At 37.7% G+C, this 26,460-nt stretch overlaps 2 protein-coding genes across 2 annotated transcripts in view; both read right to left on the bottom strand.

The window, feature by feature from the left end:
- Positions 1 to 1,289, bottom strand: part of LOC136256865 (uncharacterized) — a 4,636-nt gene extending 3,347 nt beyond the window's left edge. Inside the window, exon 1 of the mRNA XM_066049926.1 lies at positions 789 to 1,289. Within this exon, the coding sequence (XP_065905998.1) occupies positions 789 to 1,262 (474 nt within the window). The 5' untranslated portion in view covers positions 1,263 to 1,289. The remainder of the gene's footprint in view (positions 1 to 788) is intronic.
- LOC136255223 (early endosome antigen 1-like) lies at positions 1,276 to 26,460 on the bottom strand. The gene is made up of 9 exons (XM_066047949.1): positions 26,448 to 26,460; positions 25,571 to 26,361; positions 24,103 to 24,153; positions 23,705 to 24,022; positions 21,550 to 21,696; positions 20,641 to 20,754; positions 1,669 to 1,836; positions 1,371 to 1,616; positions 1,276 to 1,323 (listed from the first exon to the last, which is right to left on the bottom strand). The coding sequence occupies exons 1-9, from the start codon at positions 26,458 to 26,460 to the stop codon at positions 1,276 to 1,278; spliced, it is 1,896 nt and encodes a 631-aa protein (XP_065904021.1).

The raw sequence follows: 26,460 nt of genomic DNA, 5'->3' as shown, positions 1-26,460 counted from the left end.
AGCATTGAGGTAGCTAGCTATCTCCCTTGTTTCCCTGCTTTTTGTTCTGATTTCTAATTGAACTTGAAATTCTTATTTTTTCCTTATACTTGTATAACTATAAAAGTGAACAATATCTAATAAAAAAACAGCTGAGCTGTGGAAAAAGTGTGCAGTTGCCAGGTTAGTTTGAAAGAGATGCAATATCAAAGGTGGTGAAGAAATGGATGTAGTGTCATTGGTATCAATTAATTACACATTAATTCAGATGATTCTAGCCATTTCTTGGCCTCAAATTTTGATATCACATATATATTTCAAACAATTTATATATCCTGTTGTTGATGGCAACACTCTTACAATAGTTTTGTGCATGCATACATGCATGTAGATCACCGTACAGTATTACCAAACTAATTATAAGTGAATTCACCAATGGATATCAATATTGTAAGAAATAAGTTTCATTTATTGTGCTAATTACAAGTTGCATTATACAATTGCAATAATAAAGTTGTTTTATTTCACAGCTTGTGTAATATCTTTTTGTGTGTGACATTGAGTATGTCAAACATTCCCTATGGTATTTAGAATGTAAGCCATAGATTTCCTACGCTTTCTTTTATATAGATGTGTAATAATGTGGTGGTTCTATTTCTTTCTAGGTTGCTACACTATAAATCACAAATGGATATTATGTATTGCGGCAACATATGCAAACTATAAAGTCAAATTATTGTATATTGACTATGCAAAGATGTATCATTGCTGCATTTTACATGTAAGGATGTAGGGTGACAAGGTCTCACCTTTATACGATGTAAAGCACCAGACATCACATTCTGGGGACTATGTTTAGCAATGTTGATACGACTGCATAAATGACCAATAGAGGGTCTGGCTGGTAGAATGTTAAGACACTGTATTATCACTGGTAGTAGAGGATTGCCAGTAATGTCATCTAGATGTGGTTTGTGCCGCTGTACTTCAGTTAGTTCACTATCTTCTATCGGTGTGGGAGGTGTTTGAGTAGCTACTTGTAGGAAGAGTATTCCTAAAGAATAAACATCAGATGGTTTGGAACGCATGGTAGTTTTTTTGATTGCTTCAGGTGACATGTACACTATATATTGCGGAGTTGTTTTCTCATTCAGTTCAGTAGTTTGTGGACAGATGTAGTCAGCAATCTTTGCTTGGTTACTTTGTGTGATCAGCACATTACCACCATGGAGGTTATTGTGTATCATTTCATTATCATGTAAGAACTGTACACCTCTAGCCATACCATAACACAGGTCAAGTTGTACATGAATAGGTAACTTTCCTTTCATCTTTACAGTAAAACTGTTGAGGTTATCAGGTAACAGTTCAGTTAATAGGATGGGAGCAACATCAATATCTAGTTGAGCTACTGTGAAGAATTTCTCTATATGAGGATGTTCATGTGAACTAAGTGCGGCAGAGACACTCTCAATGTCAGCTACAAACTGGTTGATCTGGTCTACACTCATATCAGGGTATCCTGGTAGGAGGGTCTTGTGGATGATTTTACCAGCATATGTCTTGTCACCATAACTCATCCTCCACACTTCCCCATATCTACCTCTTCCTAGTAACTCCTGGTGGACCATCTGGTCCTGTAGTTTACATGTTAATATATTCAACAGTATCATATTAATAAGAACACACCTGAAGTATTGTTTCTCTCCTCTTCTTGTCTTTCCTCTCCCTGAATTGCTTAACTAACAGCTTGTTGTCTTCTTTGAGTTTTGTTAGTTCTGTATCCTTCATCATCAGTTGTGAAGTTGTCTCAGACAACTCATCAGTGAGTTGATTAATAGTAACTTTGTTTTGTTCCTATTATAAATATAGAAATGCTAATGATATAGTTTATGGGAATCTCAATCTTTTGAAAATTTTTCCTGGTTTTACATTAACCTCAGTCTCACTGCAGAACTCAGTGTTTATTCTAGGATTTCTCCTTTGGGGGGATCAGGAATTTGGGGGATGACCAGGTGAAAGTCTGTTATATAGTTGTCCAATATAAAACAGTTGAAATAGTTGCCAAACAGTGGTTAGTCATATAAGGTTGTGCCATGAGTGTTGATTTTTGTGCCAGATCGTATGTTTCATGGTTGGCAGAGCTTCACTGTATGAGTGTATACGTATAGTAGTGATGACATGCATAACAATGTAATGTCTAGGACAACCATGTGCACCTGCATCTATACATACTCTAACCTGTCTCAATTGGTAATGCACTGTATATCAAGTCTTGAACCTTTTGAATAAACAATTTGTTTGAGATCAGTATTGACCATCATTGTATGTATGATACCACAACACACTAGCAAATTAAAAAAGATCTGCATGGATGGAAGTTTTCCAAGAAATAATGTAGTGTTTAAAATTAAAAACTAGGGCATTTTCATGGTTATAACAAAACAGAAAGTTTTTAAAAATCAAGCTTTCTGAGATTAAATCTGGGGGATATTTGTGTTAGCTGTGCATGCCAATTTAAAAGTAGAAATTTTGAGTTTAAATTTAAGGAAGTGAAGTATGCTATTTTTTCTAAACTGGGTAAACTTGGGTTCTCAGATATTTAACAGCCATCACTATATGCATGAATTTTTGTTAGTTGTATACATACGTACCCTAGGAGATTTTTATACCGAATCTGAGAGTATTTTAGGTTGTGTTTGCTAATTTTAACCTGGGAAATTTTGCATATTAATTAACCACTCTAAGATTGAATCTGAGAGCATTTTTTGATAAGTTTAGTATGTCATTTTAAAACAAGCTTAACCTGAGTATAGTGTAGTAGTCACTCACAATTTTAGGCGGTGAGTCTGATATTTTTTGGGGGGTTTCCCCCTAACAGCCCTAGAATAAACACTGGCAGAACTGCTGAGACTTAACTACTTTTAATGACCAGACATTCACTAGTTTTCTGACACAGCACTGTTAGATGATATCAATTTCAGTGACTGAATCTCAACTAAACTGCTTTGCCATTCCTTGGTACCAGTTGGCACATGACTGCGTGTGTCCTATAAAACTCACACCCACAATGAAAAACATTCCTTCCGTTGAGTGTAAACTTGTAGCAATACTATAGCGCATTGTTTCTACTCTTGTCAGGAATAATTACACCATCTAAAACAGGTTAGCCCTTGACTTTGTAACTGTTATAGCTGAAGTTAATATTATTCCTTGTTTTTACCCTCCTCTACCAAAGTACCTGAACACAGTAAATTCTGGAGGAAACAAGTACCCAGTCAAATGATTGGGTGTGGGTTTGGAAGGTGTACAGGAGGTTCCAGCTGCAGAGGGGCCTATTGAATCAGGTGAGGAGGGGTAAACTGCCTACCCAGCAGGAAAGGAACATAATGCCTAGGTGCAAAACGGGTAATGTTGGGACCTACATTTATTTATACCAAAAGTAGACCAACTTAGAGGTCATACAGCTACTTAATTGAACCTTGACTGTACTGTCTCATTCTGAGGAATGGATGATATACCAACAGGGGCGGATCTAGGATTTATAAAAGGGGGGGGGGGGGGGACTAACTCAAGGTACTAATCTCTTGGGTAGAGGTGTGCGAAGTATGCTGGAACTAGGGGGGTCTGGGGGCATGCCCCCCAGGAAAATTTTGAAAAATAGATGCTAAAATACTGCAATTTGGAGACATTTCCACATAAAATTCATAATATTTTCTGCCTGTAGATATTTTATATACTGCCTTTAGATTATAGGTATAGTTCTCTGAAGCATTTTGCTAATGGAAAAGTTTGGTTAGGTATAGACAACCAAGTACATGATGCACCCCTCTCACAATTGCACAACACTGAATAGGTGCATGTTAGAATAATAATGTTGAAAATTTTGAAATTTGAACAATACAAGATTGAATCTGAGAGCATTTTCAATGTAAATTGTGTACCTGAATTAAGTATTGCCATACATATTAACTACACAAGTAGGTGAATGAAGCCCTTTAAACAGACCAATGCATTTCATTGTATGTATAGGTGCAGGCAGATTTGGAAAAATTCCATAACAGAACCAACTATATGCTTCCAGTGAATGTTCTATTAGAGTAGTTAGGTGACTGCTCTATTAGAGTATCTCGATCTTGTACACCTCCAATGCTGATCCGGGTCCTTGTTGCATAAACTTTAGCATAAATCCACTGATAATACCTTGGAAAGATGTTTATAAGGTGGCTTTATGAGTATTTGTATTATTAGTGATCATATAATTATGCTAAGACAAAATTTCATAATAATACTCAGCATATTGATCAAGTAAAGCCTAAATAAGAAGGGGGGGCTTCAGCCCCAAAAGCCCCCCCCCCCCCCCCCCCCTGGATCCGCCCCTGACCAACTGCAGAACAACTACTGTCACCATTGGGAGCTTTGCACCAAGTTTTTTGTTTCCATAGAACCTTCCTACTACCACGTAGGAGTGGATGGAAGACAGTACATCCTGGTCACCGCAGAAACACCCTACTATACCAAGTAGGGGCTCCACACAAACTACACTTAGGTACCTTCAAACACATGCTTATGGGTATGTACAGCTGTATGAGCTAATTAAATGATTCATATATCTACAACTGGTGTCCCCACAGACCCCCAGCACCTGTGGTGCAAACCCTCAATAAAAAACTCTGTAAAGGGGAGGGGGTGTTCATACATCGGTATGCTTAGAGAATTGAAACAATTGTAACTTCAACTACCTATCTACCAATATGATTATCTCAAATATAATTGCCTAAATATCTCAAACATGTATGGGTGGGAGGGTGGAGAAACTTCATCTTCTCCAATTTTTGCTACCAAATTAGGTCATATGAATGAGTATGTGCATTGGTTATAGATTGCATCTCTATCTAATCAAAAACAGCCAAGCTGTAAAAAAAAGTGCGGCCCCAAAAAGGCCATGGTGGAAAAAGATGTGAAATCCAAGGTGGTGGCCAAGAAACGGCTGTGATGGTAGGTTAATGGTAAAAATTTTAATAGTGACAATTCAGGTAAATTTGTGTTGCCTCCTCCAAGTGGATTCGGCACCAAATTCACCTGAATTGTCGTTATTAAAATTTTTACCATTAACCTACCATCACAGCCATTTCTTGGCTGCCACCTTGGATTTCACATCTTTTTCCACCATGGCCTTTTTGGGGGCCACATCTTTTTTTTACAGCTTGATTAGATATCACTTCTTTTTGTAATTGTATAACCCAAAGCTAGCCTATAGCTAGCTTTTGGGCTTCTTTAACATATCTTTTTTCTTTACCACAGGAATAAAAAAAAGACTTACAGCAGATTTTAATACTTCAACTATTTTTGATTTTATCAGTAATTATACAAACTATTTACATACATTTATTACATGCCAATTATTCCCTACAGGATAACTTGTTTGCAGCTGATCTCTCTACTGGGTGTTTTGAAATGTAGCTGAACTCTCTACAGGGTGATATGCTTGTAGCTGAACTCTGTACAGGGTTCTCTCTACAGTTTCTAACTGAACTCTCTACAGGGTTATCTGTTTGCAGTTGAACTCTCTACAGGGTGATTTCTTTGTAGCTGAAGTGTCTACGGGGGGTGATTTGTTTGTAACTGAACTCTCTATAGGGTGACTTGTTTGTAATATAACTCTCTACAAGGTGATTTAATTGTTTCTAGCTGATCTCTCTACAGGGGGTGATATGTTTGCAACTGAACTTTTTACAGAGAGATTTGTTTGTAGCTGAACACTCTACAGGGTGATTTTTTTGCAGCTGAACTCTCTACAAGGTGACTTGTTTCTAGCTCATCTCTCTACAGGGTGACTTGTTCTAGCTGATCCCTCTACAGGGTGACTTGTTTCTAGCAACATAATGATTTCTTTGTAGCTGAACTCTCTACAAGGTGACTTGTTTCTAGCTGATCTCTCTACAAGGTGACTTGTTCTAGCTGATTTCTCTACAGGGTGACTTGTTTCTAGCAACATAATGGTTTCTTTGTAGCTGAACTCTCTACAAGGTGACTTGTTTCTAGCTGATCTCTCTACAAGGTGACTTCTTCTAGCTGATCTCTCTACAGGGTAACTTGCATCTAACTGAACTCTCTACAGGGTGATCTGTTCATAGTACAGGGTGATTTGTTCATGACTGAAGCCTCTACAGGATGAAAAGTTTCTAGCTGATCTCTCTGTATGGTGGTTTGTTAGTAGCTGAACTTGCTACAGGGTGATTTGTTTGTAGCTGAACTCTATAGGATGGATTTTTTTGTAGCTGAACTCTCTACAAGGTGACTTGTTTCTAGCTGATCTCTCTACAAGGTGACTTCTTCTAGTTGATCTCTCTATAGGGTGACTTGTGTCTAGCTGAACTCTCTACAGGGTGATTTGTTTGTAGCTGAATTCTCTACAAAGTGACTTGTTTCTTGCTGATCACTCTACAGGGTGATCTGTTTGTAGCTGAAATATTTACAGGGTGATTTTTTTGTAGCTGAACTCCCTACAAGGAAACTTGTTTCTAGCTGATCTCTCTACAAGGTGACTTGTATCCAACTGTACTCTCTACAGGGTGATCTGTTCATAGTATGGATGATTTGTTCATAGCTGAAGCCTCTACAGGATGACATGTTTCTGGCTGATCTCTCTGTAGAGCAACTTGTTTGTAGCTGAAGGATGGTTTCTTTGTACAATAGCTGAATTCTCTACAAGGAGACTTGTTTCTAGCTGATTTCTCTACAGGGTGATTTGTTTGTAGCTGAACTCTCTACAAAGTGACTTCTTGTAGCTGATCTCCCTATAGGGTGACCTGATCTCTCTGCAGAGTGACGTTTGTCTAGTTGAACTCTCTAGAGGGTGATTTGTTTGTAGCTGAACTTTCTGTAGGGTGATTTGTTTGTGGTTGAACTCTCTACAGGATGGTTTCTTTATAGCTAAACTCTCTACAAGGTGACTTGTTTCTAGTTGATCACTCTACAGGGTGATCTTTTTGCAGCCGAACTCTCTGCAGAGTGATTTGTTTGTAGCTGAACTCTCTACAGGGTGATTTATTTGTCGCTGAACTCTCTACAGGATGGTTTCTTTGTAGCTGAACTCTCTGCAAGGAAATTTCTTCTAGCTGATCCCTCTACAAGGTGACTTCTTCTAGCTGATCTCTCCACTGGGTGACTTGTGTCTAGCTGAATTATCTACAGGGTGATTTGTTTGTAGCTGAACTCTCTACAGGATGGTTTCTTTGTAGCTGAACTCACTGCAAAGTAATTTCTTCTAGCTTATCTCTCTACAGGGTGACTTGTTTCTAGCTGATCCCTCTAGTTGGTTACTTGTTTGTAGCTGAACTCTCTACAGGGTGATTTGTTTGTAGCTGAACTCGCAACGGATGGCTTCTTTGTAGCTGAACTCTCTACAAGGTGATTTCTTCTAGCTGATCGCCATACAGGGTACTAGCTGATCTCTCTACTGGGTGACTTGTTTCAAGCTGAACTCCTTCTAGGGTGATTTGTTGATAGCTGAACTTTCTACAGGGTGATTTGGTTGTAGCTGAACTCTCTACAGGGTGACTTTTTTCTAGCTGAACTCCCTACACGGTGATCTGTTGGTAGCTGAACTCTACAGGATGACTTGTGCCTAGCTGAACTCTCTACAAGGTGATTTGTTTGTAGCTGAACTCTCTACAGGGTGATTTGTTTGTAGCTGAATTCTCTACAAAGTAACTTGTTCCTAGCTGATCTCTCTACAGAGTGGCTTTTTGTACTGTAGCTTAACTCTCTATAAAGTGACTACTGCTATTTTACAGCATGACTTGTTTCTACTCGAACTCTCTATGGGTGATCTGTTTGCAGCTGAACTCTATACAAGGTGATCTATTTGTAGCTGAGCTCTCTACAGGGTGACTTGTTTCTAGCTTATCTCTCTATAGGGTGAATTGTTTCTAGCTGAATTCTTACAGGATGGTTTCTTTGTAGCCAAACTCTCTACACAATGGTTTGTTTATAGCTGATCTCTCTACAAGGTGACTTCTTCTATCTGATCTCTCTATAGGGTGACTTGTGTCTAGCTGAACTCTCTACAGGGTGATTTGTTTGTAGCTGAATTCTCTACAAAGTGACTTGTTTCTAGCTGATCACTCTACAGGGTGATTTGTTTGTAGCTGAACTCTCTACAGGATGGTTTCTTTGTAGCTGAACTCTCTGCAAGGTGATTTCTTCTAGCTGATCTCCCTACAAGATGACTTCTTCTAGCTGATCCCTCTACTGGGTGACTTGTGTCTAGCTGAACTCTCTACAGGGTGATTTGTTTGTAGCTGAACTGTCAACAGGATGGTTTGTTTGTAGCTGAACTCTACAGGGTGATTTTTTCTAGCTGATCTCTCTACTGGGCAGTGCTTGAAATAGTGTCAAAATATTCCGCTGTCAAAATGTCTGGACAAAGTCACCAATGATCTGTCATTCATTGTGGTTATCCAGTCACATTCAAAATGTACTTCAGCATGCAAAGTATGTTAATTGTAGTGTTGCACCGATATGCATATTTTCACATTTACCGATACCGATTTTCACTCATTCCTGTAGCCGATATGCCGATACTTACCGATATTCTTCTATTCAGGGGAGAAGGAGCAAAAACCATCTAAAGTTATGTGTGTGTATCACATTAATTGCAATAATTTAATTACTTGGGTGGGCGGCCGATTCTACAATGTTTGCTACCAGTGTGCCACTAACCCCTTACATGGAAATGAAAGCCACGTAGTTTTAAAACACCTAAGTCAGCTTCTCAAATGGAGTTTTGGTGGGATTCCAGACCTTTTCCAAATAGTGATTGGTTAATTGCGTGGGCGACCAATAAATATACACAGCCTATTATAGCCTTGATAAACAAGCCTAAATAGTTATAAACAGGTACAGCAAATAAATGTTTACCGCTTAGCACTGCATTCACTGCTTTCTTTTAATACTGTCCCGTGTTTATTACTGTCGTTAATGATTGATTGTGGGTTTAGGTTATTGGCAAATAATTTCCTCTTCGTAGCCAATACCGATACTTGCAAAATCACCTTATATCGGCTGTTACCGATTATTCAACCGATTATCGGTGCAACTCTAGTTAATTGTAGGGGGCTCTGGGGGTATTCCCCCCCCACTGGAAATTTTAAAAATTACAATGTCTGAGATCACATCTGAAAGCATTTTGAAAGGGTAAGTTTAATCTGTGAATCACTTACAAACATTTTACCATATTATACAGATGTATGATTAATAATTTTATTATTTTGACAGGAAACAAGAATTGATCAGTTTGTGTTATTGTACAATGACAATTTTTATCTTACAAATAATTTCACAATAAAATGTTACAATTATTGAATGTATTATTACACTGATAATTACAGTAAGTGATATGGTCATAAACAGTCATAGCTAATTCAAACTCACAAATAACTCTCATCTTTAATAGTGAAGATTTTCTTTAGCGATTGTGTAAGCAATATCCATTTTTCTTTTAACCTTCAACCTGGCAGCCTCGCTAAGGTTGGCTTGTGCCTTTGCCCTTACAATTGGTGCATATTCCATCAAGCTACTGGCTGCTTTCTTGGCCTCCAATGACATTGCTCGTTTGTGTATATCGGTTGCCACGTGATCCTTGATGGTCAAAACGCGAATATTGGCCATGCCTTCAGTAAAGGCCGGCCTACCTGTAGTGTCGTATCGAGCAGAACACCCCACATTTTTACATGGTGACGTGCTCCGGATCACCATATGCTGTTTCAAACCCGAGTTCAAACCACAGCCATCGTATCATCTGAAGACTTTTATCATTTCAGACACCAACTTCTCGACCATTTTCTTTGTTACTACACGCTTCTGTGACCATTTGATATAGCAGTATCTTCACTGGCTCTCTTGTGTCTGGACAATTTGTCCGGATAAATAGGAACTTATCCAGACATTCCGTGTATTGTCCGGATAATGTCCGGTTGTTGAACGTTATTTCGAGCACTGCTACTGGGTGACTTGTTTCAAGCTGAACTCCTTCCAGGGTGATTTGTTCATAGCTGAAATCCCTACAGGTGATCTGTTGGTAGCTGAACTCTCTACAGGGTGACTTGTGTCTAGCTGAACTCTCAGTGCTTTGTTTGCAGCTGAACTCGCTACAGGGCAATTTGTTTTTAGCTGAATTCTCTACTAAGTGACTTGTTTCAAGCTGATCTCCCTACAGAGTGATTTTTTTTGTAGCTGAACTCTCTGCAGGGTGATTTGTTTGTAGCTGAACCCTTTACAGGGTGATTTTATTGTAGCTGAACTCTCTACAGGGTGGTTTGTTTGTAGCTGAACTCACTGCAAGGTGATTTCTTCTAGCCAATTTCTCTACAGGGTGACTTGTTTCTACCTGATCTCTGTAGTGGGTGACTTGCTTCTAGCTGAACTCTCTACAGGGTGATTTGTTTGTAGCTGAACTCTCAACAGGATGGTTTCTTTGTAGCTGAACTCTCTGTAAGGTGATTTCTTCTACCTGATCACTCTACAGGGTGACTTTTTCAGCTGATCTCTACTGGGTGACTTGTTTCAAGCTGCACTCCTTATAGGGCGATTTGTTTCTAGCTGATCTCTCTACGGGGTGATTTATTTGTAGTTGAACACTGCAGGGTGATTTGTTTGTAGATGAACTCGCTACAGGGTGACTTGTTTCTAGCTGATCTCTCTGTTTGTGGCTGAACTCTCTAAATGGTGGTTTCTTTGTAGCTAAACCCTCTACAAGGTGGCTTCTTCTAGCTGATCTCTCTACAGTGTGGTTTGTTTGTAGCTGAACTCTCTGCAGGGTGATTTGTTTGTAGCTGAACTCTCTGCAAGGTGATGTCTTCTAGCTGAGCTCTCTCTTGTTTCTAGTTGGTCTCTCTACAGAGTAACTTGTTAGTAAAGCTGAACTCTTTACAGGGTGGTTTTTGGTTGTTAAACTCTCTACACGATGACCTGTTTGTAGCAGAATTCTCTACAGAATGAATTGTTTATAGCTGAACTCTCTACAGGGTGCATAACTTAATAGCTGAACTCTCTTCAGTGTGACTTGTAATATTCTGAATCTCTACAACGATATATTTGTAGCTGAACTCTCTACAGGGTGACTTGCTTGTAGTTGAACTGTCTATAATATTAACTGTTTGCAGCTGAACTCCCTACAGAATAACTTGCAATGTAATAGAATTCTATAATGGAGTAAGTCATAAACTAGCTGAATGCTCTATTAGGGTGACTGTTCTATTAGAGTATCTCGATTTCGCATTTGCTACACAGAGTTGGCTTTCGAATCATAACTCAGCGGTTTGTAATCCGATTGCTCTGTACTACTGCAAGGACTTTCTACAATGAGTATTCCAGCTACATACCAATTTTCAGCTCACTGCTCTAAGCGGTTTTCCTGGTAGTCGTGAAAAGTATTGGTATTTTTATTCACAAATCTTGATTGCGCAGTTGTTACACACCTTCAGTTTCGTGTCATATCTCCATGATCTTTATTTCGATTGCTTTCAAACCACCAAAAGGCACTCCTACAATGGTTGATCTATCCACAAACTGATTTTCAACTCATTCCATGAAGCGGTTTACCCTGTAGGCGTGATAACAAATTGATCTTGTATTACGTGAATAATTGGTCATAAATCCTGAACCGTTCATTGGATTTGCACCACATTTGATACTAGGATTCGCTTTTGTACTCCCTTTCTGTGTTCCAAATTTCAAGGCGACCGGAGTATGCGTTTGCGTTTTATAGCAATTTTTGCAAGTGTGCGAAAAGACGAAGAAACAAACGAAGAAAAAAATTGAAATTGTGGCTGCTTGTATCTCGGAAATGGTCTGAGCGATTTCGTTCAAATTTGGAATGTGGACTCTCCTAGATGGCGGACAACTCTGAAGCAAATTTGTTTCCAACCGGATAAGGTATCACCGAGATACAAAGGTGTGAAAATGACGTTTTCTTTCTTCCTGTCAATATACCCACGGTGCGACGCGCCAGCTTCTTGGGCCGCACGACACACTATCGTGTGTCCTGATCCAGCACACATCATAATATTAACTATGATTAACATGGCAAATTAATATCATTCCTTGCTTTACCCTTCTGTACCACAGTGCCTGGATACAGGGTAGATTCTGGAGGAAGTAAGCACCCAGTCAAATGATTGGGTGTGGGTTTGGTAGGTGTACAGGAGGTTCCAGCTGCATGGGGGCCAATTGAATCAGGCGAGCAGGGGTAAACTGCCTACCCAGCAAGAAAGAAACATAATGTTTAGGTGCAAAATGGGCTATTTTTGGGGATCTATGTTTCATTTATGCCAAAAATATACCAACTTAGGTGGCCACAGAAAGACAGTTGCAGGTGAGCTGTCTTTCCACCTAAGTATTATGTTCCTTTTGTGTTATTTCATGCTTCTATGTATAGCTACGTATTAACCAGGCATGTAAGTTTTGGTGATCTCTTGAAAAGAAGGCACAAAGCCAAATAAATGGGTGTGGTGTAATATCGATTGTATCATTTCATTTTAAATATGGTATACAGTTGTAGCTGTTAACCAGTCAATCAAATCACAAGATTTGGCAAGGGATGGTGTAGCCTAATCACACTGTGAACCCAATGGTAAGCTACAGGTGCTTGACTTATGATACAGTTTCAAGGTTAACCTTGTACTAAGGGGCACTAAAGACGTGTCCTTAAATAGAGCAGAAAATGTACAGTACTATGGACCCAATAGTGGGTTAAAAGGGTATTTAACTTATGACACAATTTCTTGTGCTAAGGGTACTGAAGATATGTCTTTTAATGGTGCAAAAACCTCTGTAATTTTTTCTCCTGCAATACATTCACCACTGCATTGTGGATGGCTAAGCTTTGGCATATGTACTAGTATACACCTAAATCAATATAATATATCTATCTGGTGCACATCATAACATGGGTTAAACTTGCAATGATACTTATTATGGGGAAAGTTTACTCCATTATGCTGCTAATTATGCTCCATTATGCCAGCATTATGCTATATGCTTTTCACCCCCTACTATTCTAATTATGCCAGCATATTCGACCAGTGTTTATTCTAGGATTTTGTGGGGGGCGAACAGGTGAAAGTCTATACATAATATAAATATATATATATATGTGTGTGTGCGTGTAATAGTTGTAACACAGGTATTTGGGCTTTGCCTGATATGTATGCCCGAGGGCCGCAGGCCTGAGGCCAGAGGGCATACATATCAGGCAAAACTCGAATGCCTGTGTTACAGCTAATATGTAACACTTATCAGTGTACAGGGTGATCAATCACCCAAGCCAATACGAGTACAGCCACTGGGTATTATTATAATTATATGCATACCTAAAATTTTTGATTGTGGGTCAGCAGCTAGTACAATCTGGTTACGTTTGGTTACGATGAATATTTGGTTACGATGAATGGACACATCCTAGAGATATCACGGAGAATTTCGGTTATGCGAGTATAATGTTTTAATCAGTGCTATTGTTGAATTGTTTATGGAAAACATACGGAGCTCACTAAAGGCCTACTTGCTTATAGAGTGGTTACTCCATGCAGAGTGGTAGCTTTGTGATGGGGGCATGTCCATATTCGAAAGTATGCAAAAACGATTGGTGAATAAGCTATAGCACTAGTTCTCACTTAGTCCAACTTTTTTCAACTCGTAGGATGGCGAGGGTAGCAAAATGCTCTCCGTCTGAGTGTTTTTCATGGCAAAATCAAAGTTGTGCATCATAATCACATGAGTATTAATCGATCTCCACAATTGATTTCGGCCTCAACGTCTATATAATCACTGCCCAGTTGTAGCCCGGCTACATTTTGTATGTAAGTCAAGTATAATACATTTTGTATTATACTCTTCAGTGTTCTGAAGAGTATTTAGAACACTGAAGAGCACTGAAATCTTACTTACATATAATACATTTTGTGTTATACTCTTCTTTATACTCTTTTGTATTATACTCTTCATTCTAGCTTGACAACATTTCTTAGTATCACCTTTGAAGCTTTAAACCAATGACTGTTGTATTAGAGTGTTTCACTATAAAGTGACTGTTCTATTAGAGAGTATCGATCTAAGGAGCTATATACAATGCATTTGAGTGCTCTATTGGAGTTTAAATTCTCCACTGACTGTTCTATTAGAGAGTATCGATCTATTTTCAAGGAATTAAGCTCCAGATGTTGAAATATTTACCTATTATGCTAGCATTATGCCAGCATAGCACTCTAGCCTATTATGCTTTTGATTATGCTGGCATATTTGATGCAGGCCTATTTGTGTCCCATTCATCTTTGCTGACAGTGAAAGTGTCGATTTGGTGGTAGCACGTGATGGCTTCCCTTAGTAACGGAAATCGTCCGTATTTTTCATAGTGGATATTTTGATTGCAGAGGTGCTTTTCGAACAGTCCTTGATTCGTACTGCCGTGTAACAGGTGAACATAGCTGGCAACAAAGCATAATGGATACTTCACTTTTCAAGCGATAATTGATATAACTAGGGCATGCAACACCCTTTCATTCTTTTGGTATGCGTTGATTGCAGAAGTACTTTTTGAATAGTTCTTGATTCATAATGCTGTGTAATGGGTTGAACATAGCTGACAATAAAGCATAATGGGTACTTCACTTTTCAGACGATAATTGATATAGCTGGAACATGCAGCACCATTTCAGATGCGGTATGTGTGGGTTCACCAGTCATAATAATTATTTACAAAAAAGTTAACAAACAAGTACACAAAAAATTGGAATTTTCAACAAGAGTAGGGACCATAGCACATCGATGATACCTTAAGCTTCTTATTGTTTTACTGTGATTTAATATCATGGACTACTTCAACTTGTTTCAGTACTTTTTATTGATGTGCTATGGTCCCTACTCTAGTTGAAAATTCCAATTTTTTGTGTACTTATTTTATTAGTAGTGCATTACATTACTTGTTCAATGTGTTGAATAAATAATAAATCACTGAGATTAAACACTAAATCACTGAGATATTGTATTGACCATCATTGTATGATACCACAAAAAACACTACTATAGCAAATTTAAAATCTGCAAAATCAGGCTTTCGAGATTAAATCTGGGGGTATTTTTGCTGGCTGTGCATACCATTTTGAAAGTAATCTGGCTAAAATTTTTATAAAATTATACACTCTCTGAGATTGAATTTAAGGATGAGTTAAGCATACTATTTAGAAACAACTAAGAAATAGGACTCTCGTGATATTGAATAGCCATAAAATTATGTAGGAATTTTTGTTAGTGGTACACTATATGTACCCTAGGAGATTTTTAAAAATTTATGATCTGATACTGAATTAGAGCATTTTAAGTCTGTGTTTGCAACTTTAAACCTGGTAAAATTTTACTTAGTAAACACTCTGAGATTGAATTTGAGAGCATTTTTGATAAGTTTTGTGTGCCATTTTAAGAACAAGCATAACCTAAGTATAGTGTAGTAGTCACTCACAAGTTTAGGGAGTGAGTCTGAGATTTTAAGTGGGGAAGGTTCCCCCTAACAGCCCTAGAATAAACACTGTATTCGACACAAACACTACTGGTTACCTGCTAGGTGAAAACCTGATTAGTATATATAACTCTGTTATTGCATTGGATATGAGTATACAAGTTATAGTTGTAACACACCCATGAGGTTCTATATGATTTGTAAACATGACACCCTGAGGGCCACAACAAAACTTGAATATATTATGTGACTGGCTTTTAGAAATCCAATCCAAAATTGCACATTAGAGAAGTTTTGAGGTATATGGTTTTAAAGATTTTAAGCCATCATAACTTGCCAAGGGAAGTGAACATGTGTATGAAATTTTCACAAGAGATGCATCCATTTATTAACTTTCAGAATACTTCTAGTACTTGTAGATGTTTGTAGAGTTTCCTACCAAATAAAATAGAAAATCTGAACAGTTGGACAAGCAAAGTAGTATTGTGAGTGCTTACAAAGGTGTGGGAGGCAGGGGACGGAGCAGTGGGCAAGAAATTAGAATTCAAAATGGAGGTATAGCATGATCGAAATCCAGACATGAGATTACAATGCTGTGCTGGCTCCTTAGTGTCTGATATGCAGCAAAAACCACACAGAAAACGTCTGTCTAACCATATGAGTCTATCCACCCGTGCACCAATGATTTTCATGAAGCCAGGCCCTTCACAAGGCCAGAAACCTCCATTCAAGCTTGCAACACCATCCAGAAAAGACATTTTTTTAAAGCCAGCCCCAAGTAGTTTGAGTAATGGTGAGGGTAAAAACCAATAGACTGGTAGTGTTGCAATCCACTGCTGGTGTTAGTTTGATTTTGCCTGATGTGAGATTTGGACCAATTTTGTAAAATTTGGTCACATATTATTGATTTAAAAGTGCACTCATGCAGGTGCACCGACATTTAGCTAACATGAATTTTGTCATGCGTTATAATGATTGGTTTTAATACAGCTTCAGAAATTTAAGTATAGTCATTGGTACAATTTAACGTGTGTACGAACCGCTTTGAAAAAATGATTTGTGTACGTATGTTGCCAAGGGTTTTTCATAGTGTAAAGTACTATTATTGGACTTATTGACTATTTTGAATTCTTTTTATGATAAAAACATTGAAATTTCGAGAACTATATGCCAATGTATAAGCATCACCACATTTAAATGGTAAAATTGTTAGTAATAAAGCATTGGAAACAAGCCTCACACCATTATTCAATTAATTGCATGGGGTAAAATAGCAGCAGTGTACAACAATTTAAAATAATAACTTCAGAGTAAAATATGCTTTTGTTCTTAGAGTAAGGACTATTTCTATAGCAGATTTTGACAATTCAATTGATGCATAAGGAGATTAAGAAAAAACTTACCACTTTTCAATATAAAAATTCACTAAAACATCACATTTTAGATGGCCCTATTCCAAATACTTAAAATAACCTGTAATACCTTTACTACTGTACTGAGGTTCATCAAAAGCATAATTGTTGCACAAATACACTGTGCTATTATAAAAACTTTAGGCAGGAGTCTATTATACTTTTTGAGTTCCCAATAATTCTTTCTGGCAATTCTTTTTACATTTACCTATTATTCCCAACATTATTCCTGGAATTTGTGAAAAACAAGCATATTGATGAAAGTTTTTACATAAGTGACTGCTATATCAGAATTATGCACTGGGAGTTGACTGCTCTATTAGAGTATCTCGACCTTTTGAACCATTTTATGCTTACACTGTTTCAGTGTTGTCCCCAAAATATTTTTGCATTGCACTACAAGTATAATTTTGTACAAATTTTTTTTATTCCTAGAACTCATTCGATTATTCTGGTATATTCCCCAATTCTTTCAACTACCTATTATTCCTGAAATTATTCCGGCATAATAGATGTGTCCCTAAATAAGTTCTAATACTATTATATCTGATGACATCATTGTTGTCCCAGGCAATTGATTTAATCAAGGATCAATGTTACTACTTCAATATTACTGCAGGAAATGTTAAGGGACTAGGGGAATCCCTGGTATTTACTGTGTAAACACAACATCCAAGGCAGGGTATTTGATAAGGTAATATTATGGTGTTCCATTAGCCCAATGTTAACCTTTTCACTACCATAGATGCCATATGGCACCACGAAGTATAACTTATGCACTGATTATATGTTTGACTCGCTATCAACACTGCTGTGTATTTTTATAGGTAGTGCGTCTATTCTGAAAAGATCACACCCCTACATAAACGGGAAGAGGGATAAACAGATACTCGCGCACTAATGCGCGTAAGGTTACATAATCAGTGAACTTGTGGTCGAGTGAAACAATCGTTCTAGGGCTTACTTCAGAGTGATAACAATGGTATAAAAGAAGTGAAGTGGTAAGGAAACAGATTAGATGTATTATAATGCTTCACAGGTTGATTTTCACATCACGGATTTATGGCCTCGTGTGGTTATGCGCATGCGTAGTTGCTAAATCACCTGAAAACCACACTTCCAGTGAATCGCTTAGGCACCGGCCGATTATGCCAACATATTTTAAAGCATAATAGGTGACCAAAAGCATCAAGCATAATGCCAGCATAATAGGGACGATATTTTGAAAATTTAATTAAAATGCGCAATACGTACGCCTGAAAGAAAGCAAATATTCATTGCCAATAGTATTATTAGTACATTTCATATTTAAAAACACATTTCTTTGTTGGTTATTCACACTATGCAGAAATAAGATCGAGATACTCTAATAGAGCAGTCACTTACTCTAATACAGCAGTCAGGAAAAGTTGATATAGTCTAATAAAACAGTCAGTTTAAGAGCATAATCTTGATTTTGAAAGCATAATTTTGAGCATAATAGGCTTAATTTTTGAGCAATGCTCAAAAGCATAATAGATAAAATTTTGGGCATAATAGGCCGGAGCCTAGAATCACTTCCATTGTCAGTAGACTAGCGATTTTCATTGTACTGTTATAAACACTGTAAGACTGTTAGTTAGTGTTAATTTGCTGGTTTACAAAGATTAGCCAATTTTTTAACTTTGTGGTCACGTAACTGTGTAGGGGTTACCGTTATATTACCATAAATGGATTCGCTGGTTAATGGTGATTAATATTATATATAGGTTTCTGGGATTATGTTGTATGGTTTGTAAGATATAGTGGCATATAGCTCATTGATTGGACCCTATGGAAAATTCAGCGGTGAAAGGGATATTATATAATTATTAATTAATTACATTAATTAACACAAAATAACCCACATAACTCATGGTTTCTACTCCAATTTTCTCAGCACTAGTTCAGCTTCGCAACTAATGCACATCAAACATAAGTTGATTGGCCCAGCGGTACACTACTGATGGAGCAGTAGATGTCTATGTTGTACCAGTTTGACTCAGAGTCAAAATACTTATCAAAAATCCTGACCCAAGGGCTACAGGCATGACAGTGAAGTGTTTACAAATCAGATAAAAACCAAACGAATGTGCTATAATTGATTTGTGATATGGGATGTGCATGGATGAAAGGCAACTATATCTACCCATTCCTTCAAGCAAGAAGGCTGTTCAAGCTTAAAAATGGCACATGACAATAATATCAAGACACACAGTAGTGTGTTGTGTGGTCAAGAAAGCTGGGCCAGACCAGGTATGCCACACTGTGAGTATATTTACAGGAAGAAACAAAAATGTGATTTTCATGCATACATAGCTCCATGCTCCCTTCTTGAATTGGAATCATTTTTATACTGCAAATGTCCTCCACCTTCAACACCACACATACCAAATTTGAGCAAGATTGCCTAATGCAATCGTGAAATATAAGCCTTCAAAATTCAGCTTAATTTCTTGGTTTTTTTTCTTCGTTTAGGAGGCTCAGGGAGTTAGATTCTTGTTTTCACACACTTTACAAAAACCATTATAAAATGCAAATGTGTAGCTTGATTGTCTTAAGCTTTGGTGCACTTTAAGAGCATATTGCAACACAATCACGTACCAAGTTTGGTGCAACTCTGATTAATAGTCATAGAGCTATGGATGATTATTTGCGTTAAATCATGCCTACAGGGTAAACCACTTATGGGAATAATTTAAAAATCTGTATGCATATAGGTAAACCATCATAGCTCAAACCTTTGTGGTTTAAAAGAAATCGCATTGACAGCTACAGAGTTATAAGGCAAAAACCAAACAGCTGTAAATCACTGGGTCAGACTAATAAGACAGTCACTGCAGGGTAAAAAAGTGCATGAAAAATGTCTAAAAAACTTTCCAGCATTCGAACCAGGGACCTCCATACTGAACACCCAAATCCTTAACCACCGAGCTGTTGCTATCACAGCTGATCACCTCACCTTATTTCTGCTTTATAAATGAAAATTCTAGCTAAAATATACTTAATAGTAAAATTCATAGATCTACCAATGGAAAACAAACATTATGAAATAGCCATGTCATGCAGCCAAGTACAGCCAATGTGGGTGGGCAACATACTCATTTTACGGAACCAGAAACCACCGTAGTTTCATGTATCATTCTGTTGCAGCATCTTTCGGGTGAGACTCTTCAATATGCAACAGCTAATAATGAGGATGGAGCTCATGCAGATGTTTCTGCTTCAGAATTCTGAGGAGATAAACATCAGAAGGCATTTTTTTGAAGTTAAAGTTAATGCTATTAATGCACCTTCATATTGTGGTACCCAAGTGTCCTCACATTTTGAACATAAGAAACAACGGAAGTATGAAGAACGTATTAGGGAAATTGAGATGAGTTCTTTTGTCCCACTTGTTGCAGCTGTATTCTAGTATATGTAAAAAGTATTAATTTTAAAATGAAGCAGTGATCCAAGTGATTAAACGTAGTGAAAAAAGAGATGAATGGTGGTTTTACAGCATAGCTCAGTGGGAAAATCCCTACTTTGGCATTAATTTTATTATTGTTATAACATACCAATGTAGGAGTTTTCTCACAGAGCTATCCTATATAAACCATCATTCATCTCTTGTTTCACTACTTGTTATCACTTGGATTTTTAAAGTAACTAGTTATAAACATGTAAACGATATTAAATTTGAAATATACTAGACACTTATTAGTTGACTACCTGTTGTGTTCTTATTGTTTCTTGTGCCTGTGTATAGTTGGACTCTAACTCATCATGTTTTTCTTTGCAGTCAGTTATTTCAGTGTGCAGACAGTTTATCACTGTTGACCATTCCTAGCAAATAGGAGTTTATTCCCAACATTTCCTTACATTTGTGGAATACACACTACATTAACACACACTCAACCAACACATGCCTCTAATATTACTTACTGGCAAGCAGAGTGGTCAATTTACTTCAGTTTCAGCTGTGCTACCATTCAATAAAATTATATTAAAATTTGTAGTAACATATAGGAAGCATTTTGGGTTGCACTGAAGGTTCATTATACTACCAATACCGGGAGCCCTGAAGGTATATATTGTGGCCAGTGTTTATTTGGGTTGTGGAATAAAGCAAAAGCTATTAGAAGAACGCAAGAAGATTGGCAACATTGTGCAGCCACATCTTAAGAACAGTATTTTACTACAATGAAACAAGCAAAAGCAAAAATATAAGTCAGAAGACAAAGTCAATTGAATCTCAATAGATAAGGCAATTACATACTCATTTTATTATACGCATTCCAAAGTGCAATAAAACCTAGCTCTAGATACTTTTGCCTACTTTATAACATTTATAAACACTTACTTGGTGTTTTCAACTCCCAAGGTTAGCTATAAATCAGGTGCTGCTAGCATAAAACTACTAAAGGCTACTACCCTTTACATCAAATTACTGTACTGCAACATTCACAATTACTATACACTGTTGAAGTAGGTTCAGGAATGATTCCAGGGTATATAGTTGGGCATTTGTGCGTGGAGCAGTGGTTGCAGTAAACATCTTTTGGACTATATTGCATTGATAATGATAAGTGTTGCTGCCAATAGGGAAGGTCTGTCTCTACATAAGTCACTAGTACTTACCTCCACATCTACCAACTTTATGCTCAATTTCTTTAGTTGCATTACTAATGGAATTGTTTCTTCCTCTGATTGTGCTATTACTAGCATTCCACTGGAGTCTTTCATTTTTTCTTGATCCTTCATTGATATCAGTGAACTTTTTGAGTTCTATAAAAATATATTTTAGTAGCTTCATAGAATAATAAATGTGTGCATAAGGCCACATAAACTTAATTATTAGTTTCTCATCCTCCTGTACTCAAGATAGCAGTGCTGCGGGAGGGCGGATTTTTGTTTTATTTTTTACTAACTAGGTAACTGAATTAGCTAGCTAAAATGACTAAAAATGCAATTTTCATGGGTAGGTAAAAACAGTGGACCCGGGGACCAAGGACCTGGGACCAGGGGACCCGGGGACCCACAGAAATCCAACTCTTCTTGGAACTTTTTACACTTCACAGAATTCTATACTTGTACTAGGCACCTCTGCAAGCAGTCTTGCATGGCCAATCCACTTTTTTCCCCCTCGTGGCGTCTTGCACGATGTTTACACCAATTAGAAATTATAAGCGCTTCTGAAAAAGTGTCTGAAGCTGACTGCATTAATTACAGGTCACTCGCTATTTTCCCAGAGTATTTGTTTGCACAATGTTTCTAAACTTTAGTAGCTAGGTGACATAATAGACTAGCATGCTCATTGTGCAGCAGGCGAACAATTACCAGCCACTAAGCCAAGCTAAGCAAGTTCCAGCAGCTCTTCATACGTCATGATGCATTTGCACAATGTTCCTAAACTACTCTAGTAGCTAGGTGACATAATAGACTAGTATGCTTACTGTGCAGCAGGCAGTGGCCTATAAATGCAGTCAGCTTCTGACACTTTTTAGACTACAACAAGTTTGATACTGAAATTTGATTGGCTGAAAACGTGGTCTCTAAATCTCGTAGAGCCACGGTCATGTCCAATAGAGACCACGCTCTGAGGCGATACGAAACACGATAATTACGCGCCTGTAACATTGGCAATGCATGGGCGTTTAAATGGCTAGTAACAGCCGTACTGAATTAGAGGGAGGTGTAATGGGCTTGTTTGTACTAATCAACACTACATTACTTGCTTACAAGCAGCTGTCGGGGCACAACAACAGCAACAATGAGTTGTAGTCCAGTCGCTGAGTCCAGTACTTCGATACATAGCACGCGCCTGTAACATTGGCAACGCATGGGCGTTTAAACGGGTAGCAACAGCCACGCTGAGGTCCCGCCATGTAGGGAGGTGTAGAGCGCTTGTTTCTAGTAATTAGCCATACATTTCCCATTTACAAGCAGCTGTCAACTCAAGGTACAATAACGAGTTGTAGTCTAAATAAGTTAGACGTCAAGAACCACTGGGTTCTACGGGATTTAGAAAACCCTCAGGCCCTTAGTAGCGCCCTTGCTGTGCTCGGGCGCTACAGCCCAGGCCCTTCGAGTTTTCTAAATCCCGTAGAACCCTGGTTCTTGACGTCTAACTATAATTTAGAGGCACTTATAATTTCTAATTGGTGTAAACATCGTGTGAGATGCTGGCACTGCGAGGGGAGAAAAAGTGGATTGGCCATGCAAGACTACTTGCAAAGGTACCTAGTGCAAGTATAGAATATTGTGAGGTCTATAAAATTCCAAGTAAAGTTGGATATCCATGGGTCCCCGGGTCCCCTGATCCCAGGTCCTTGGTCCACAGGTCCACTGTTTTTATCTACCCAATTGTCATAGACTGCTCTAGCAAGGTACCAACTATAAAAGGTGCTAATTGGCCTCCCTTAACCACCAGTGGTGCAAAAAATCCTTGATGAGGTAAGAAAAATGGTGATGCAGGTGGTGATGAGAACCTAATATTTAGGTTTATGTGGCCTAAATTATGTTTTTGCAGGTTGTGTCAATTGTCATAACATTAACCAAACTTTTAAAGCTCTGATGGCATCAATTCTTATATCTTATAATAGTGGGCTACTACCTTATAAAATTCTTACTAAGTCTGTCCACAAACATTTAAAATCATATTTTAGTGTCCTCTGATATGAATTCCTAGCCATGCTGTGCAATATATACACGCTTATTAAAAACTTGTATGTACAGTATGTGTCTGGTTCTTGTATGCATAGTCAGTGCATTTACATATACAACAGCCTTGTACCTGTTCCATCCAAAATTTTCTGATCACTTCAGCCTTATCCAAACTATCAGAAACATCTTCCATTTTCAGTTGCAGTTTGGTCAGTTCAGTTATACTGTCTTCATCAAGTGATCTTGAGGTTTGTAGCTCTTCACCCTTGTCATGATTCTCTTGTTGGGATGTGTCCACTACTAATTGGGATGAATTTTCTGTTGACTTGAAACTTTGTAACTTCTCATACTTATCCAACAGTATAGAATATTGCTGTTTCTCTCTAAAAAGCTTCTTCTGTAGGTGCTGTAGATCAGTTTGTATTCTCTTCATTGCTTTAGGAATTTCCTACATGTGTTACACATCAAAAATGTACATAAAGCTACTGTGTAATTACTTATACAGTGTAGCACACACAAATAAATCACCTTCAATTGGTAGAGCTGTGCGTTAAGACTGTCACTTGTGATACTGGATACCTGTAATGGATGGTTATTAGTAACATGTTATATATGTTACATATATTACTTGTAGTATGGTGCATAGGCAGGTCAAAGGCTGCCGCCAGTGTTACAAATCAGTTATAAACCAGTTTATAAATAACTGCAACATGGCTAAGTACCTCACACAGACTGTTAGTTCAAAGACACCAAACATCAAACCAACACAGCAAGTCACAATAGAAGGCAATGAATTTGGCTAAAACATCAAGGAGATGAATCGTTCCAGAATGAATAAACACACAGCACTGCACTTGTCTGAATTAATGGGAAGTAGTACAACCACTGGGCTGAGTCTGCATTCCACACGCCTAATCGCCAATAAATAAGCTAACCAAGACTATTATAGCACTACACCACTCAACAATGAATATCAGACACTTCAGCTACACCAGTCTAAATGATGTGAATGGCTGGAGTGATCAGCATTGAAATACACCTCGTGCTTGTGCATGTGAAACATGTTACCAATGAATTAATCAGCTAACAATGAAGTAACAAACCACTAAGACAGTAATTAGCGAGTAAAATCATTCCTTGTACATAGTGCTCAGTGAAAGCCTATATTAGCCTTAAGATGCCTTCTTGTTCCTTCCATGTTACAAATTTGATCTGTGCATGCCCATACCACAAATCAAGTTATAAAACATCCCTTTGGTTTGTGTTTGATTTGCAAATAACTCATGGGTGTGTTGCAACTATAACGTATAGCATGTATTTCTAAATCCGAACAACACGCATTGTTAAATGAGAGGAGAGGTACTGGGCAATAAATAGTTGATACTATAAAATTTTAATTTAGATAATAATTTTATTTGCATTACTAATGTAAAGATATGAAAGCTTTGATGAACTGAATAACTGAAAATTTTGACAATTGAAAGTTTCATGAAAGGAATCAAATGAGAAGAGTCAAAAATTCAAATTATTAAAGCTTTACAGTGACCAGCACTGATTGTGCTGTAGCCTTTGGACTACCTAGGCTGAATTTGAGACACCTACACTTAGCTAGTAATAAGGTGAAACAGAAAATGGGCCAAAGAAATTGCAGGTGAGTGTCTGTAGCTAGATGAAACTATATAGCAGATAAAAAGAGTGTAGAACTGCGTAGATCAAAACATCCAAACTGTATAAAATCACTCTAGTGTTGGGCAATTATAATTTGGATTACATGTATACATCACGGTTTTCACTATGTTTTGAAATTATTAGCTATGAAGTGTGAAATTATAAGAGTCATTTGAATTCATGTGTCATGATTATATGTAAAAAGTTAAGTTCTTCACTAAACTTTTTGTAGCTACTGTATATGTATATAAAACTGTTCCTATAAGTATAAGTTAACACTCTTTATTATGCATACAATTATAGGTGACTGGTATGTGCTAACACTCACTTTAGTAAAGAATGAGAATGGTCCCACAGTCAGAGCACTGCCAATAACAAGTACTATTCCAGGGTAGATTGCTACTTGTTGTATGCCATTCTGGTGAAGGTCACTCTGGTATTGTTGAACTTTTGAAGTTATGAGAGAAGCCACATGTTTAGGAATAGTCCAGTAGATGATTGTGTGGCTAGTCTTTGCTACTGCCAGTAGTTGTAAACAGTGAGGAGTGACCTCACATTTTTCTTGTATCAGTGATCTCATATCAAACACACTCTGGAGAGTTGAGTGTTGCAGTTGCAAGTTAAGTTGAACAGCCAGTACAGTGTGTGTACTAGTATCATATGGTACCATGTGATGAGATGGTGCTGGTATGGGGTACTTCATGAGTGGCTGAGATGGATCAATCTCAGCATCAAATTGGTCGAGGAGTGCTACAGCTTCAGGTACATTGCAAACTTCAACTATCGAGTTGAGAATGGAATGATCGCTCCAATTTGTAAATAGTGCTATTTTGTAGAGCACAGCTGTGGCATTTGTACTCTCCTTGAGGACTTCCACAAAGTCTGTAGGAAACAGAGGAATGTTGGCTTGTACACTAGCTCTCAATGACCCACACTGGTTAGTAATTATCTTAGGATCAAGTGACTGTAAAAATTCTGTCAACTGGATCTTCAAACCTGAGAACTTTTCAAGATAAGATGGCACAAAAATGTTACTGACAGTGTCTTTGTGTATTTTTCTAGCAGTAACCATAAAATCATCCTGGCCACCAACATTTGTGAAGCTTGAATTCTGTAATGCTAAAGAAAACAAAATAAGTGATTATACTATGTGTTTAAATAACCTTCAAGATAATTATTATGTAGCTAACTGGTTGTTAACTAACCATTTAACAGCAT

This window comes from Dysidea avara, chromosome 5, assembly GCF_963678975.1.
Source record: "Dysidea avara chromosome 5, odDysAvar1.4, whole genome shotgun sequence".
Classification (NCBI taxonomy): domain Eukaryota; kingdom Metazoa; phylum Porifera; class Demospongiae; order Dictyoceratida; family Dysideidae; genus Dysidea; species Dysidea avara.
This window is presented reverse-complemented; position numbering and strand designations above follow the sequence as displayed.

What these genes read in the sequence shown, in the direction of transcription:
- LOC136255223 (XM_066047949.1), bottom strand. An exon ending in CATTCTCATTCTTTACTAAA is followed by an intron (nt 24,154 to 25,570) that starts GTGAGTGTTAGC and finishes CATCCATTACAG; the next exon opens with GTATCCAGTATCACAAGTGA. An exon ending in AAACAATAAGAACACAACAG is followed by an intron (nt 1,837 to 20,640) that starts GTAGTCAACTAA and finishes TATTTATAATAG; the next exon opens with GAACAAAACAAAGTTACTAT.